The 15,612-nt window shown below is 44.7% G+C and overlaps 1 protein-coding gene across 2 annotated transcripts in view; it reads right to left on the bottom strand.

Annotated features, from left to right (window-relative positions):
- The window catches only part of KIAA1211 (KIAA1211 ortholog), a 179,525-nt gene that overhangs the window by 97,386 nt on the left and 66,527 nt on the right, over positions 1–15,612 (bottom strand). For both annotated transcript variants that reach the window (XM_030191407.1, XM_030191408.1), the window contains exon 3: positions 15,246–15,381. In XM_030191407.1, the coding sequence (XP_030047267.1) occupies positions 15,246–15,381 (136 nt within the window). The remainder of the gene's footprint in view (positions 1–15,245; positions 15,382–15,612) is intronic.

Genomic DNA, 15,612 nt, shown 5'->3' with positions numbered 1-15,612 from the left:
AAAAAGGGGTGAGATGGGGACAAAGAGGTAATGCTGGAAAAGGGGGAAGATGGTAACAGGGGTAATGCTGGGAAGATGGGGACACAGGACAATATTAGAAAAAGGGAGAGGTGGGGGCACCAGGATGGCAGATGCTAGAAAGGGGGAGATGAGGAGACCAGGTAGGGTTGCTGAAAAGGGCGGGAGATTGGGACACAGAAAGGGCAGATGCTGAACTTGGGGGCAGGATAGGGATAAGGGACATAGAAGGGAGATGCTGGAGAGGACAAATAGTGATGCTGTTGCAGGAATTGAGATAGGAATTTGTGATACTTCAGGAGTCAGACAGCACACACCAGTATGAGAGAGAAATCTTCTTTATTTGCCAGCAAACAAAGCAAGACATCAGTTCTAGCTCTCTTCTCTTTCTCTCAGCTCTCTGTGTCTTTCTCTCAGCTCTCTGGGTCTTTCTCTCAGCTCTCTGTGTCTTTGTCTCAGCTGCTTCTCTTCTTATGCTGTCTTCTCCTTCTTCTGTCTGTTCCTTCTGTCCTTCTCTTTCTTCTGAGCTCCTTCTGTCCTTCTCTTTCTTCTGAGCTCCTTCTGACGTAAACTGCTTCTGCTCCTACTTAAATAGGGTCCTAAGCCCTCCTCCTAGCCTAGCCCCCTTTACTCCCAATTGGTTAAGGAATAGATTGGTCACCTTGCCTCAACCAATCATTACTTTAAAAATATCAGTTACATAGGTTCCAGACATCCTAAACTGACCTGTGACCTGGGGCCCCTCATGCCAGACATTTGGTCTCCAGTCTCTTACATTTCTCATTATGATTGATGTCTCATCTATAGCTTAAACTGGATTCCCTTAGAGACTAAGAGGCCCCATCTAACATTGGTTATTCTCATATTCCTAATCAGCTTCATACTACCTACTAACTAAACTCTGGCATTCATTAAAGAGGTCAAAAGTCAGTCTTACTTAATAGCATACATATCAGGCTATTACTTCCAGGAGGCCAGTCCTACACTTAGCTATAATTAATCAAGGAGAAGAGAGCTGACTAGCCCTGACCTTTTTCACCTTTCAGCTTCCTTCACAAAACTAGCTAAGACCACAGAAAACTCAAAACATATGTTGGTCTCCTCACTGCAGCCTTAAACAGCAGACAAAGGATCATTTTAAAAGTAACACAGAGTTGAACAAACATCCTACACAGAATTATTAATTTACACAGAATACAACATATTCTAAAGTAAGCATTCTTATAAGACATATTCTAAATATCAAAAACTTGTAAATACTAATCTATTGCCTCTCTCTCTCTAAATAGTATTTTCTATCTTGTAAACTACAATATATCTGGCTCATTCCTTTATTCATTCATAATAGTTTACAGCTGTGCCAGCTAGCATTGGCAATTCACAAGGGACAGAGTTTCATTTCTCACTGACCTTTCCTAACCTTAGCTCGGCAGCTAGACATTGAAATAATATGAAACATCTGGCATACCTTCACTTCAGTTGCAAAGTAAAAAGTTAGAATTCTAACTTCAAGCTTTTAACAGAATTAACCCTTCATATGATTTCTTATATATATAATTATTCTTTGCTCATGGCTGCCTCAATGCAGAGGAAAAAAGGATGGTGCACTTGGAGACAGATGTAGATAAGGAAATAAAGAAGACAAGAGGCGAGAGAAGAAATGGAAAGGCCAACCTGAAAAAGAATTTGTAAGGCTGACTCATGGAACATGGAAAAAAAGACTGGGATCAGCCAAATTCCCAGACAACAAAGGTAGAAAAAATTATTTTTATTTAATACTTTGTAAGCACCGAGATGTACCTGCTTTGTAAAATGTAGATTTTTTTTCTATTTTTATTTTGCAAAGTACAGGAGAAATGCATTTCTGTCTCTTTTGTTACCAGTATTGCACTATTTAGTCTGGCTTCCTTGGGCAGGGTGGGTCTCTATTTCAATTGTTGTTGTTGTTTTTCTGTGGCTCCCTATTTTGCATTAGATTGGTAGCATGGAATGTTGTCACAATTTGGGTTTCTGCCAGGTGCTTGTGATCTGGATTGGCCACATTGGAAACAGGATACTGGGCTAGATGGACCATTGGTCTGACCCAGTATGGCTACTCTTATGTTATATAGATGAGGGTCTGTCCATGTTCTGCATGTGTGACTGAGGTGAAGGATTCTGCTAGCGTGTAGTATCTGTGTAGGAATGTGTAACAGTGCAGTTTGTTCCAGTTTCCCAATAGTAGGTATATTGGTGCTCCAGAGTCCAGTGTAATATCTATAGATAGATAGATAGATAGATAGATAGATAGATAGATAGATAGATAGGATACTGGGCTAGATGGACCATGGTCTGACCCAGTATGGCTACTCTTATGTCATATAGATGAGGGTCTGTCCATCTGTGTAGGAATGTGTAACAGTGCAGCTTGATAGGTGGGTTAGGGCTGTTATGGTGTGGTAAGTTTTGTGTTCTAGGGCAGTCCTGGAGTACCCCCTTGCCAGTCAGGTTTTCAGGATATCCACAATAAATATGCATGACATTGATTTGCATATACTGTCTCCATTACATGCAAATCTTTTTCATGTAGATTCATTGTGGATAGCCTGAAAACCTGAATGGCAAGAGGGTACTCCAGGACCACCTAGGGTGGTGATGGCGAACCTATGGCACGCGTGCCAGAGAGAGCACACAGAGCCCTCTCCCTTGGCACGCGCGCCGTCGCTGGTCCGCCCACGCTCCCTCCCTCCGAACACCAGTTCGCCACCTCCCGCCCTCCCTCCAACCCAACAAGCATCAGGCCGCCCGCCCGTCCTCCCTCCCTCCCAGCACCAGGAACCCCCCTCCTCCTGTGAAATTTAAAAAGCGTACCGTCCTCGGGTTTAAGGCAGCGTGCAGCGGCAGCAAAGTGCATGTTCTTCGATCGGCACGCCTTCGGCCTTCCCTTCTGTCTCTCAAGCTTTGGTCCCGCCCCTCATAGGCAGGACCAGAGCTTGAGAGACAGAAAGGCCAAAGGCGCGCCGAGCGAAGAACACGCGCTTTGCTGCCGCTGCATGCTGCCTTAACCCCGAGGACGGTACGCTTTTTAAATTTCACAGGAGGAGGGGGGTTCCTGGTGCTGGGAGGGAGGGAGGACGGGCGGGCGGCCTGATGCTTGTTGGGTTGGAGGGAGGGCGGGAGGCAGGCCTGGTGCTGGGTGGGAGGGAGGCTTGGTGCTGTGTGCTGCTGGGTGGGAGGGAGGCCTGCTGCTGGGTGGGAGGGAGGCCTGATGTTGGGTGGGAGGGCGGCAGGCCTGGTGCTGGGTGGGTGGGAGGGAGGGAGGCTGGGTGCTGCTGGGTGTTGGGAGGGAGGGCTGCCTGGTGCTGGGTGGGTGGGAGGAAGGGAGGCTGGGTGCTGCTGGGTGCTGGGAGGGAGGGCTGCCTGGTGCTGGGAGGGCGGCAGGCCTGGTGCTGGGTGGTGCTGGGTGGGAGGTAGGCCTGCTACTTGGTGCTGTGTGGGAGGGAGGCCTGATGTTGGGTGCTGGGTGGGAGGGCGGCAGGCCTGGTGCTGGGTGGGAGGGAGGGAGGCTGGGTGCTGGGAGGGAGGGCTGCCTGGTGCTGGGAGGGCGGCAGGCCTGGTGCTGGGTGGTGCTGGGTGGGAGGGAGGCCTGCAACTGGGTGCTGGGTGGGTGGGAGGCCTGATGTTGGGTGCTGGGTGGGAGGGAGGGAGGGAGGGCGGCAGGCCTGGTGCTGGGTGGGAGGGAGGCCTGCTACTGGGTGCTGGGTGGGAGGGAGGCCTGATGTTGGGTGCTGGGTGGGAGGGCGGCAGGCCTGGTGCTGGGTGGGAGGGAGGCAGGCCTGATACTGGGTGCTGCTGGGTGCTGAGAGGGAGGGCTGCCTGGTGCTGGGAGGGAGGGTAGGGGGAGAGGAGGGTGGCTGGAGGGGAGAGGAGGGTTGCTGGACATGGATGGAGGGCAAGAAATTAAGAAGAAAGGAGGAAAGTAAAGAAATAAATGGAAAGGAAGCCCTGGAAACGGAGTTAAGAGAACAGATAGCAGCAGAATCAGAGACTGGACCAATATGGATAGAAAAACAAAATCACCAGACAACAAAGGTAGAAAAAAATCATTTTATTTTCATTTTAGTGTTTGGAATATGTCCAATTTGAGAATTTACATCTGCTGTCTTATTTTGCACTGGGTATACTGGAGCTGTAACAGCTTACAGAAATGATTTATAATGAAAAAAAATCATGTTATTTTTTCCTCCTATACTAGTATAATATTTTCAATGATGTCTGTTTATATGCGCCATGGCTGGTGTAGGGGGTGTGGCTATCATAGGGGTGGAGTCATATGTGGTAACCCCGCCCATAATGAGTACCGGCACTTTGCGATAAATAATTCAATTTTGGGTTGCTGTTTGGGCACTCGGTCTCTGAAAAGTTTGCCATCACTGACCTAGGGAAACACTTCTCTAGGTCCCACTGTAATATTTCTAGCACTGTCTTTTCATAGATGGGTTTAGGGCTGTTATGGTGTGGTAAGTTTTCAGTATAGGTTTTGGGTGTCTTTTTGCAGGGGTTTTTGTTATTTCACAGTGTCTAGCCCTATTTGAAAGTAGGCTCTGGGGCAAAAATGCTCAAGACTAGTGTTCTTCACATCCTGTAGAGTCACCACACAAACAAAAGCCCATTTTGATTTAAACAAGGTGTCTAGCAGTGGAAGGACTGGGTGTGCTATTCCTGAAGTGATGGTCACGATTTGAATATTTTTATTTGAAGGTAAGAAGACAGGTTGCCTGCTCTGGCCAGTCCAAGGACCTCTTCTGTGTCCTGCCTCCTGATGTAACTTACTGTTTCCTTGTAGGAAGGACTTAACAGAGACAGCCTATATTGATCGTTGCCCGCCACAGCCCCTGAGCAACAACACAGACGCTGCTGTCTAGCTGACACCAACCGGCGCCTATTTTATAAAAGTCTGCTCCCCCTGAGATCAAAACCTGGCTACGCCTCTGGGCATTCTTGAGACAGGCTCTCATCCAATTAATCAGCACAGATTTTTAGTGCTGACTGGCTAAATTTAACTAGACAGCTGTGGTCACATAAACTGCTGGGCTAAATCTAGCTGGACAAATGTTGTCTACCTAGAATAAAACTATTTTCTGCTGCAACCCTAGCCACTTAGATTTGGCTGAAAATTTGTCTCAAAGTAACTGGGTACAATAACATAGTAAATGACAGCAGATAAAGATTTGAATGGTCCATCCAGTCTGCCCAACGGTCACATTCATTATCAATTGAAGATTAAATCAACAATGAGCGTGATATTATATACTTGATCATGGTCTTTCTTTGGTGTTTCTGGGATATAGTCCATAGAAGTCTGCCCAGCTCTGTCCTTATGTTCCAACTACTGGAGTTGCCTTCAAAGCCCACTCCAACCTATCTGAATCTGTCATCTCATTTGCTGGACACAGACTGTAAAAGTCTGCCTGGCACTGTCCTAACGTTTCAAATTATTGGAGTTTCCATTGAACTTCTCTCCAGCCCACCCTACAATCGGATTGCTATATTCAGTTGTATTATCTGCTCAGTAGAGTTTTGAGAATTCACCCATTTGAGGTTGATGTGCTAAAAGCCAATGTCAGTCCAGATTTAAACAAATGAATTTTCACACCTAACTTATTATTGTCTAATTCAGTAAAGCAAAAAAAAATTCATATTTAAAATATGGGTTCTTTTTGCATATATGGACTTTCTGAAATTGATGAAAATAAATATTTAAACAATAAAGTTTTGCAAAAGTAAGTATTCCCTAGCTATTCTTGAAACCTTAATATAGCAGGTTGCAAAAAACCACAATCTTAGCATCGGGGTGTTCTGGAGCATTGGCTTCTGCGCTCTTTTTTTCTCCACTTTTTTTTTTTAAGCAATCATCTGATGCAGATAAGCCATAACATGCTCCTTCCTAGCTGAGTTTTGTTTTGATTTTCTGAATTTGATTCGGCTTATAGTCTGTCATAATCCCCCCTCATCTTTGGCCACTTCCTCTTACCATGGGGGAATGTAACCCGGTGGGTTATATTTATTTTTTTTATTTTTACCTGGGTTCCCAGAGATTGTTGGTGGTCAGTGCTGTGACTCCAGAAGCAGTTCTGGACTTCCTGCATGGAGCTGTGCTGTCTGCGGCTTGCCCCGATGCTCTGAGTGTTGGAGAAAAGTCTGTAAATGTATTTAGATATGTGTTTAAACATTTGAAAGGTGCACTGTATGTATAGTTTGATGGCACCAATAATTGTGAGATGGGACAATGGGGAGCCGGTTGATATTGTATATCTGGATTTTCAGAAGGCGTTTGACAAAGTGCCGCACGAAAGACTCCTGAAGAAATTGCAGAGTCATGGAATCGGAGGTAGGGTATTATTATGGATTAAGAACTGGTTGAAAGATAGGAAGCAGAGAGTAGGATTGCGTGGCCAGTATTCTCAGTGGAGGAGGGTAGTTAGTGGGGTCCCGCAGGGGTCTGTGCTGGGTCCGTTGCTTTTTAATGTATTTATAAATGACCTAGAGATGGGAATAACTAGTGAGGTAATTAAATTTGCCAATGACACAAAATTATTCAGGGTCGTCAAGTCGCAGGAGGAATGTGAACGATTACAGGAGGACCTTGCGAGACTGGGAGAATGGGCGTGCAAGTGGCAGATGAAGTTCAATGTTGACAAGTGCAAAGTGATGCATGTGGGTAAGAGGAACCCGAATTATAGCTACGTCTTGCAAGGTTCCGCGTTAGGAGTTACGGATCAAGAAAGGGATCTGGGTGTCGTCGTCGATGATACGCTGAAACCTTCTGCTCAGTGTGCTGCTGCGGCTAGGAAAGCGAATAGAATGTTGGGTGTTATTAGGAAGGGTATGGAGTCCAGGTGTGCGGATGTTATAATGCCGTTGTATCGCTCCATGGTGCGACCGCACCTGGAGTATTGTGTTCAGTACTGGTCTCCGTATCTCAAAAAAGATATAGTAGAATTGGAAAAGGTACAGCGAAGGGCGACGAAAATGATAGTGGGGATGGGACGACTTTCCTATGAAGAGAGGCTGAGAAGGCTAGGGCTTTTCAGCTTGGAGAAGAGACGGCTGAGGGGAGATATGATAGAAGTGTATAAAATAATGAGTGGAATGGATCGGGTGGATGTGAAGCGACTGTTCACGCTATCCAAAAATACTAGGACTAGAGGGCATGAGTTGAAGCTACAGTGTGGTAAATTTAAAACGAATCGGAGAAAATTTTTCTTCACCCAACGTGTAATTAGACTCTGGAATTCGTTGCCGGAGAACGTGGTACGGGCGGTTAGCTTGACGGAGTTTAAAAAGGGGTTAGATAGATTCCTAAAGGACAAGTCCATAGACCGCTATTAAATGGACTTGGAAAAATTCCGCATTTTTAGGTATAACTTGTCTGGAATGTTTTTACGTTTGGGGAGCGTGCCAGGTGCCCTTGACCTGGATTGGCCACTGTCGGTGACAGGATGCTGGGCTAGATGGACCTTTGGTCTTTCCCAGTATGGCACTACTTATGTACTTATGTACTTTTGATCTGATTGTATAGAAATTGTATGGGGTTTTGTCTGAAAGTATAGCTTTTCTATTATTTCCTATGGAAAGTTATTTTCCAAAATGGAGATTGTGAAAAAATGTTAATTAGTGTCCATGAGGCAAACACCCTGTGTTCTGCACCTTATTGGCCAGCTGAGGTCAGCAGGTGATTCAGAGACCCAGTGTCCCTTGGCAACAGCTTGGCAGGAAGTGGGGGGAAGGGCTGAAGACACTGGAGAGGAAAGATGTTTTTGGGAGAGCTCTGTGTGCATGACAGGATTTCTAGGCAGAAAAAGTGTGTGAAAGTAAGTTTTTCTGTGAGCTTTAAATTCCTGAATATAGGTGAAGAGAGTTGAAAGTGAAAAGTTGTGAAAAGTTGTGTACTGTTTAAGTATCTGAAAGGGAATTTCTCTGCCAGTGTTTAGGGCTGAAACACTGGCTGGATGCAGGTGACGTGTGCTGAAGGTGAATTGCACAAGAGAAAGAAAGAACTAAACTGTTTTTTGTTTGTGTGCTATTTAAAAGTTTTACAATTAAGACTGGTAGAGAGACCATGATTGTGTAAAACAAATTTGTGCAAGTATCCCAGTTAAGCCACTAGGAAAACTGGTCTCCAAGCTTAAGGTTGGGCTTGCAGTATGTGTGTTCACATGCTGGTGCACTAGAGTGGATGCTTGCATGAATTTGGAGAGACAAAGATGCTGAGAGCTGTGTGACTGCAAGATCCAATGAAGAGTGCCCTTCCTTAGTTAGGGAACTCAGTACAAGAACAGAGAAACTATTTAAGGTTATACAATTATTCTTTATTTTGTTAGTTAGCAAGCCACAGTTATCCCTGAATCCCAGCTAGTGCTGTTCCTGCTGTTAGTCAGGAAGGAAGGTTTTTTTGTTGATTTCATTTAAAGGGTGAGGCAGTAGGTTCCTGTACTGAAAGAGAAGATCCTGAGCTCCAACATACAAGGGGGAAGAACAAAGAAGCTCCAAGAAGGGCCAAAGATAAGTCTTCACTCCTATGCAAAAGGACACTGAAAGGTCACAGTTTAATCTGATTCACCTGTTGTAGAGACTGAATCTGAGTGTTCACACCTAAAAGACAAAGTAATTCAAAATAATTGATTCTTGAGACACACAATATAAAGGAAATTTATAGATTAAGAGAGAACAAATAAGATACTTTGGTTAATACTTGTCTGTTGGTTTCACTGTTGTTCTACTGCTTCACCTGTAAGAAGAAAATTATGCTATTAGTTTATGTACAAATGTATTTTTATGCTACAAAAGAACCTAATGTGTTAAGAACATCATTTTTCCCATACCCCAAATTGGGTTTAAATAAACAACTAGTAACTTGTACTTACCATCTGTCTGGTTACTGGGTCTTAAAATCCTTTTAGTTTTCTTTCCCTTCCATGGTCTAGGACTTTGGAGGTGAGATTAGTTTGATTGTCTCCTCACTCAGAGGTGAACTGCAGGCTTGAGGTATTCGGCCACAGGTAATAGTAGAGCTTGCAGGGCCTTCTGGGACGAGGAAGCTACAGGAAGCAAGGATCTAATGAACTCTCATGGCCCTCTTTCTTCATACAGTGGAGGAGGAGGGAAGACCTCACAGACCCCATCCATACCTTCTACTGTGTGGAGAAGGACAATGAAGGGAGAGGCCATATAGGAAGATTTAGTGTTCCATGGTCTCCTGATCAGTTTGCTAGTATACCACCAACAGGACTGCACGGACCACTGGTCCATAACCAGTCTACCAGTAAGCTATTGGCAGGAGAACCAGGAGGAAGGGAGGGTTGCTGTAATTCTCCTAATCAGCCTGGCATACTACTGACAGGGGAGAGAGATGAGGACAAAAGCTAGACTAATTCCCTTTGTCTATCCTGTCACTTCTCCTCAACCTCAGCTTCTACAGTTATTTCCTAGCTGTGGATGAGACAAAAGTAATAGATGATACATGTTATCATATTTCCCTTCCTTTTTGTACAAATTTTCAATGCAAATGTACCCTTGTACACTCAATTTTTAATAAATAGGAAAAAAGCCCATTGATTTCAGTTCTGCCACATAAGTGTGGACTGGCTCAAATGATCACCCTTTAGTTTGTCCCGTTGTCAGATCACATGCTGTCATTTGCAGATCACCTTTCTATATCAGTACTCAAGGCAGAAGATTCAGATTACAGAACAGGAAACCTCATTCCTTTGAACCTCATTAAAATGGTATTTAAATTGATTCAGTAACAATTTCACCTGTACATTTCAACTGCCTTGCAATCTGTGGTGGGCCCACGTTGTGGAAGCAGATTGCTCTGGCTTCAGAGAAGTCATTTCTTGGTTACTATAGCAACTCTCAGCAAAGCGGTAGGATGGAGCAGATTGCCACAGTCAATATTATAGATTTGCAGTGATTCCAAAACTTTATGGTGTGTATTTTTCTGATACAGTCCCACATTCCGTACTGTTAATGGCAGTTAACAATGCTGTTCTGTGTTTTTGCACCCATGAATATAGAATTAGAGAAGCTGCAGTAATGGTGCTACATGCTTGCAAACTATGAACATCCATGGAACACTGAGACAGAAATATACATTCAGAGTTAGTGCTGTGTTACTTCACGAGGATGAAATTACTAGCCAAGTCTCAAAGTCCATTCAGGAAAGAACGATCCACGTACATTTAAAACATACAAAGAATTTAAAGTAATTGGTTGGTGCTGAACATGCCCATATATTATATTAATCAATACAGATCACCATAATTTATTGCCATTGAATGGGCTGAGCCTAGAATTACAAATCCACATACCCAGTGGGGTAAAACCAGGACTGGATCAGCCTGTACAAACAAAGTAGAGCCAGATGGTAACTCTAACAATGTATATCGGGCTGCCAAAATAATCTGTCATGATCCAGAAAAAAGGTGTCAACTGAAGTGTAATGGTAGGAGGTCTATTCAGAGAGGTAGGGGGAGCCTGGGAGAATCAAACAAGGGATCCCACAAAAGGGGTGGCATCTCTCTTAAAGTGGCTTATCAATTTATTACTATTACTGAAAAACATTATTGTTTTAAGCAGTCCAATATGCTCTTAAGTGTAAAAACATGTACCAAACCTCTCTAATGCACTACAGGAAAAGGATGTTACCAATAGTGTGCTGCAGGGATCAATCCTTGGTCTGACTCCTTTTTTAATATTTTCGTAAGCGATATTGCAGTAGGGCTGTCTAGTAAGGGTTGCCTCTTTGCAGATAATACCAAAATCTGCAATAGGATAGACACTCCTGATGGTGTAGATAGCATGAAGAGGAATCTATTAAAGCTTGAAGGATGGTCTAGAATTTGGTAGCTAATATTTAATATTAAAAAATGAAGGGTCATGTATTTGGGCTGCATAAACTCCAGTCCAGGAAGCAGTACAGTGTAGGAGGTGAAGTCCTCTTTACACTAAAGAAGAGTGGGACTTGGAGGTGATTTTATCATGTAGGGCTAAAACACTGCATAAGGCACTACATTTCAGCACTAGCCTGCATCATGAACCTGACTTTTACAGACTTGACCATTTGCAGACCTAATGCAGAGGCCTCGAGGTACATGAGGAGTCATCCAGTCTGCTAAAAGCAAAACAACTTGGACAATATGTAATATTGTTATGAGCATGGACGTCATTGCAGAGACTTCAGGTCTTCATGGTCCAGGACATCTGGCCACAAGACTTGGGGAGAAAGGTATAAAGACACCATCCTTGAAGGTGTTATCCATTAGCTGGCACGCGAGCTGTTATTTGTCGGACCCTCGGTAACAGCCATCAGCTGGCCCCGAGCCTGCCACCAGAACGAAGGCTCGTTAATCTGTGGCATTGCCTGCCTGTAGACTTTCCCGGCTGGGGAGTCCACCTGTTGCCTGCGTTACTGAGTCTTGATTCATCATCATAATGCTATGTTCCTGATCCTGAGAAATTCTGAGAGAAGAGGACATTTCTGTGGACTCTTCTTTAATGTTTTTTTGCATTGAAAAAGATACTGCACTGGAGATTTTCTCATCTAGTTGTCATCAACAGACATCTGAGGCAGGCCATAGGCCAGAACACAGTGCTGTGTCGAGTCTTTTTATCAATAAATCTTCTTTAAAGTATCAAGGTTGTCCCTTTTGTTTTTGGAGTCCACAGTTGATTTCCCACTTGTTTTCTTCTGTTGTCCTGATTCAGTATCATTAGCTCCTCTGCTGTCTCCAGACCCAGTGTTATGAGTGATGTGGAGGAGCATTTTCGAAAGGAACGTCCAAGTTCTGATTTGGACGTCCTTGCAAAACGGCGAAATCCAGAGGTATGGAAACCCATATTTTCGAAACAAGATGGACGTCCATCTTTCATTTCAAAAATGTCGTCAGGAACGTCCAAATCTAGGGACATCCAAATTTAAGGATTTGGACGTCCCTAGACATGGACGTTTCTGACTTTCGTTGATTTTCAAAACCAAAGACGTCCATGTCAAAAACGTCCTAATGCAAGGCATTTGGGCATAGGGGGAGCCAGCATTTGTAGTGCCCTGGTCCCTCTGACATGCCAGGACACCAACCAGGCACCCTAGGGGGCACTGCAGTGGACTTCATAAAATGCTCCCAGGTACATAGCTCCCTTAACTTGTGTGCTGAGCCCCCCAAAACCCACTACCCACAACTGTACACCACTACGATAGCCCTTATGGGTGAAGGTGGGCACCTAGATGTGGGTACAGTGAGTTTGTGGTGGGTTTTGGAGAGCTCGCTGTTTTCTCCACAAATGTAACAGGTAGGGGGGTATGGGCCTGGATCCGCTTGTCTGAAGTGCACTGCAGTACCCATTAAAACTGCTCCAGGGACCTGCATGCACTGTCATGGACCTGACAGTCTAAGGCTGGCACGACATATTTTTAAAGATGATTTTTGAGTGTGGGAGGGTGTTAGTGACCACTGGGGGAGTAACGGGAGGTCATCTCCGATTCTCTCCGGTGGTCATCTGGTCATTTTGGGCACCTTTTTGTGCCTTAGTCGAAAGAAAAACAGGTCCGGGTGAAAACATCCAAGTGTTCGTCAGGGACATCCTTGTTCTAAGAGGCGTAGTGAGGGTGGGACTTGGGCATGCCTAAGTGTTAGGCACGCCCAAGTCCCGCCCTCACTATGCCTCTTAGACGCCCCCTTGAACTTTGGCCGTTCTTGCGACGGAGTGCAGTTGAAGACGTCCTAAATCGGGTTTCGATTATACCGATTTGGACGTCCCTGGGAGAAGGACGTCCATCTTCCGATTTATGGTGAAAGATGGACGTCCTTCTCTTTCGAAAATGAGCCCAATAATCTGTCAGGTCTGAACTGTTATCTCCTTAGTGTCTATGAGTGCCTGAGGGTGCTAGGTATCCTAATATTTCAGGATTAGCTGAGTGTGCGCTATCTTACACCTAGACCCTTTACCATCATTCTGAGTTAGCATAATTCATTGTCTCTGATTACATCTATTATTGCCTGCTGCCTACAGTATAATAAACAGCTTTCCTGTATAATTAACATCTGAGCATTGTGCCTATTACTCTCAGTATAAAGTATAAGTGTATCAAACATATAAACTGCAAGTGACCGACTCACCTGCAAATGCGCAGTAGAGTCGGAACGCTGAGAGTGTAGAAGTCCAAGCCCCACCTCCACCAGCAGTACAGCCCAATAGGGAGGAGGGCTTGGACGGGTTTGGAAATCAGAGGAGGAGGAAGCAGGGAGGGAAGGAGGGGGCGGAACTGAGGGAAACAGACGCTGGGGGGAGGGTAGGGGAGAGAGCAGGGTTGGTGGATGGGGGGGGGAGGGGGAGAGGAGGAGGAGGACGCCATAGGAAAACAAAAAACTAGCCCGTTGTTACGGGCTTAACGGCTAGTATAAGCATAAAATGGACTGTGAATTAGGATCGCAAGTGAGAGATTGTTGTAAGATTGGTTTGTTTATTTTTCCAGAGTGCTAAAGATAAATTATTCCTCTCACTCCTTACCAACTCCGTTTTGGATTTGTTAGTTTGTGCTTAGTCCCCACAATCATCAGATGATCTTAAGGTGGCCCAACAAATAGAAAAGGCAACAGTAAAAGCCAGAAGGATGCTTGAGTGCATAGGGAGAGGAATGGTCAGTAGGAAAAAAAGAAGTGATAGTACCTCTATAAAAGACTCTGGTGAGACCCCATTTAGAGTACTGTGTGTAATATGGAGAATGCACCTTCAAAAGGATATCAACAGGATGGAATTGGTCTAGAGGATGGTTACCAAAATGGTCAGTGGTCTTCATCATAAAGTGTATGGTGACAGACTTAAAGATCTCAATATTTATATTACATGTATAGTGGGAGCAGCCATTTTACCAAACACACCATTGAAAACCTAAACAGAGAATCCACAATGATTTGCACACGTAAAATCTACATGTGTAAATGTTGGTCCTTTTTTTTATTCAGGTACAATAAGTATTTTTCTGTCCACAGAGGGCTTGCAATCTCAGCTTACACCTGAGGCAATGAAGGTGTTAGAGAGTCTATGGATGCTGCCCCTCTTCCTTAATCGTACTCCCTCACAGTGTCAGAGCCACCTTATAGCTCATAGTCTCGCTTAAGGGGGAAGTGACACAAGAGGGGTGGAGTCAGGAGAGCATGGTTCAGGAAGTATATGAGCACTAACTGGCAATAATTTGTAGTTATGTGTGTAACTAACATGATCCTATTCTATAAACCGAGCACCTAATTTCTATGGCACACAACTCCAAATGGAGCATGAATCTGGCAGAGCATGGGCGGGTGAGGGGCATGCCAAGCAATTAGGCACGCAGGGGCAGCCCAACCATTAGGCTATCTGAGGCGGGGGCCTCAGGAGGCACTCTTCAGGAGCAGCATCTCGGGGAGTGGCATCTCCCCCTTCGTGGCGTTTTACCTCGTCATGTTCCAAACCTGGCAGTGGCAGCAATTCCTATACACTGCCCTGCTGCCAGCACCTGCCTCTCCCCTTTACTGTGGCCATCTCTCTGATGTAACTTCTTGTTTCGTCAGAGATTCAGGCAGCCGCAGTAAAGGGAAGAGGCGGGTACCGGTGGCAGGGCAGTATATGTGAATCGCTGCTGGGTTTGGAACATGACAAGGTAAATGCCGCCCGGGGGGGGGGGGGGGGGGGGGGTGACATCTTGACCCAGGGGGGTGGCAGCATGTTAGCTCCACCTCAGGCGGAATCTTGCCTTGGGCCGGCTCTATAGGCACGATGTTATAGAATATTGCTGTTTATGCACCTAACAGCTGGTGCTTAGGCATGAGCATTTACACCAGCCTTTGAGCATTTCTGCACGCATTATAGAATTTGTAGAGAATAAAGTGCAAAGAGGGGTACGATTGTGCATTTCTTCTGTCAATAAAAATATTATAAAAAAAATAATTCGCACTTAATATGCATGATTTTGGTGCCAAACTTTTGGCGCTATTTCTTGAATTTGCTCCATAATATGTAAATACAAGCTTTCTAGAATCAAATATTAAAGGTGATTGCAATATCCATGTGCAAATGCAGGTATTTACAATACAAGCGTAAATCGTGAATAGGGCTTCCATAATAAGGGCCATAGCATCAAATAAAATGAGGCAGTGGTTTCTTTGGAATAGTACTGTACATGTGATCATTCCATCATTGTCAAGCCTTACCTGAAGGGTTTTAACTTTGCCCAAGATGTTGTCTTGTGACATTGTTTGGGCTACCTGCTCATCATCTTCTTGGTCATCTGGCATGAAAATACTGTCATGAGAAAATGCCCTTGTGCCCATAGTACAGTCGGGAGCCCTGCAATGCAATATGAAAGCCAACATCAGAATTAATGTCTAGCTACAAGTACAATCCAATTTGATGGGTTACAATCAGTGTTTCGATAAAATACTGAATGCTAATGAGCCAAGTTTGAATGTGGGTTAAAATAAGGCAGTGGAAATATGTAGTGGGCTGACGTTTGTGCTCTATATGTAAGCTGGACAATCAAAGCTTTGCCTCCTTGCTGACAAGAGAGGAAAACCTCAA

The sequence above is a fragment of the Microcaecilia unicolor genome, chromosome 2 (assembly GCF_901765095.1).
Source record: "Microcaecilia unicolor chromosome 2, aMicUni1.1, whole genome shotgun sequence".
In the NCBI taxonomy this organism is placed as follows: Eukaryota; Metazoa; Chordata; class Amphibia; order Gymnophiona; family Siphonopidae; genus Microcaecilia; species Microcaecilia unicolor.
The sequence above is the reverse complement of the archived record's forward strand: the minus strand, read 5'-3'. Positions and strand labels throughout refer to the sequence as shown.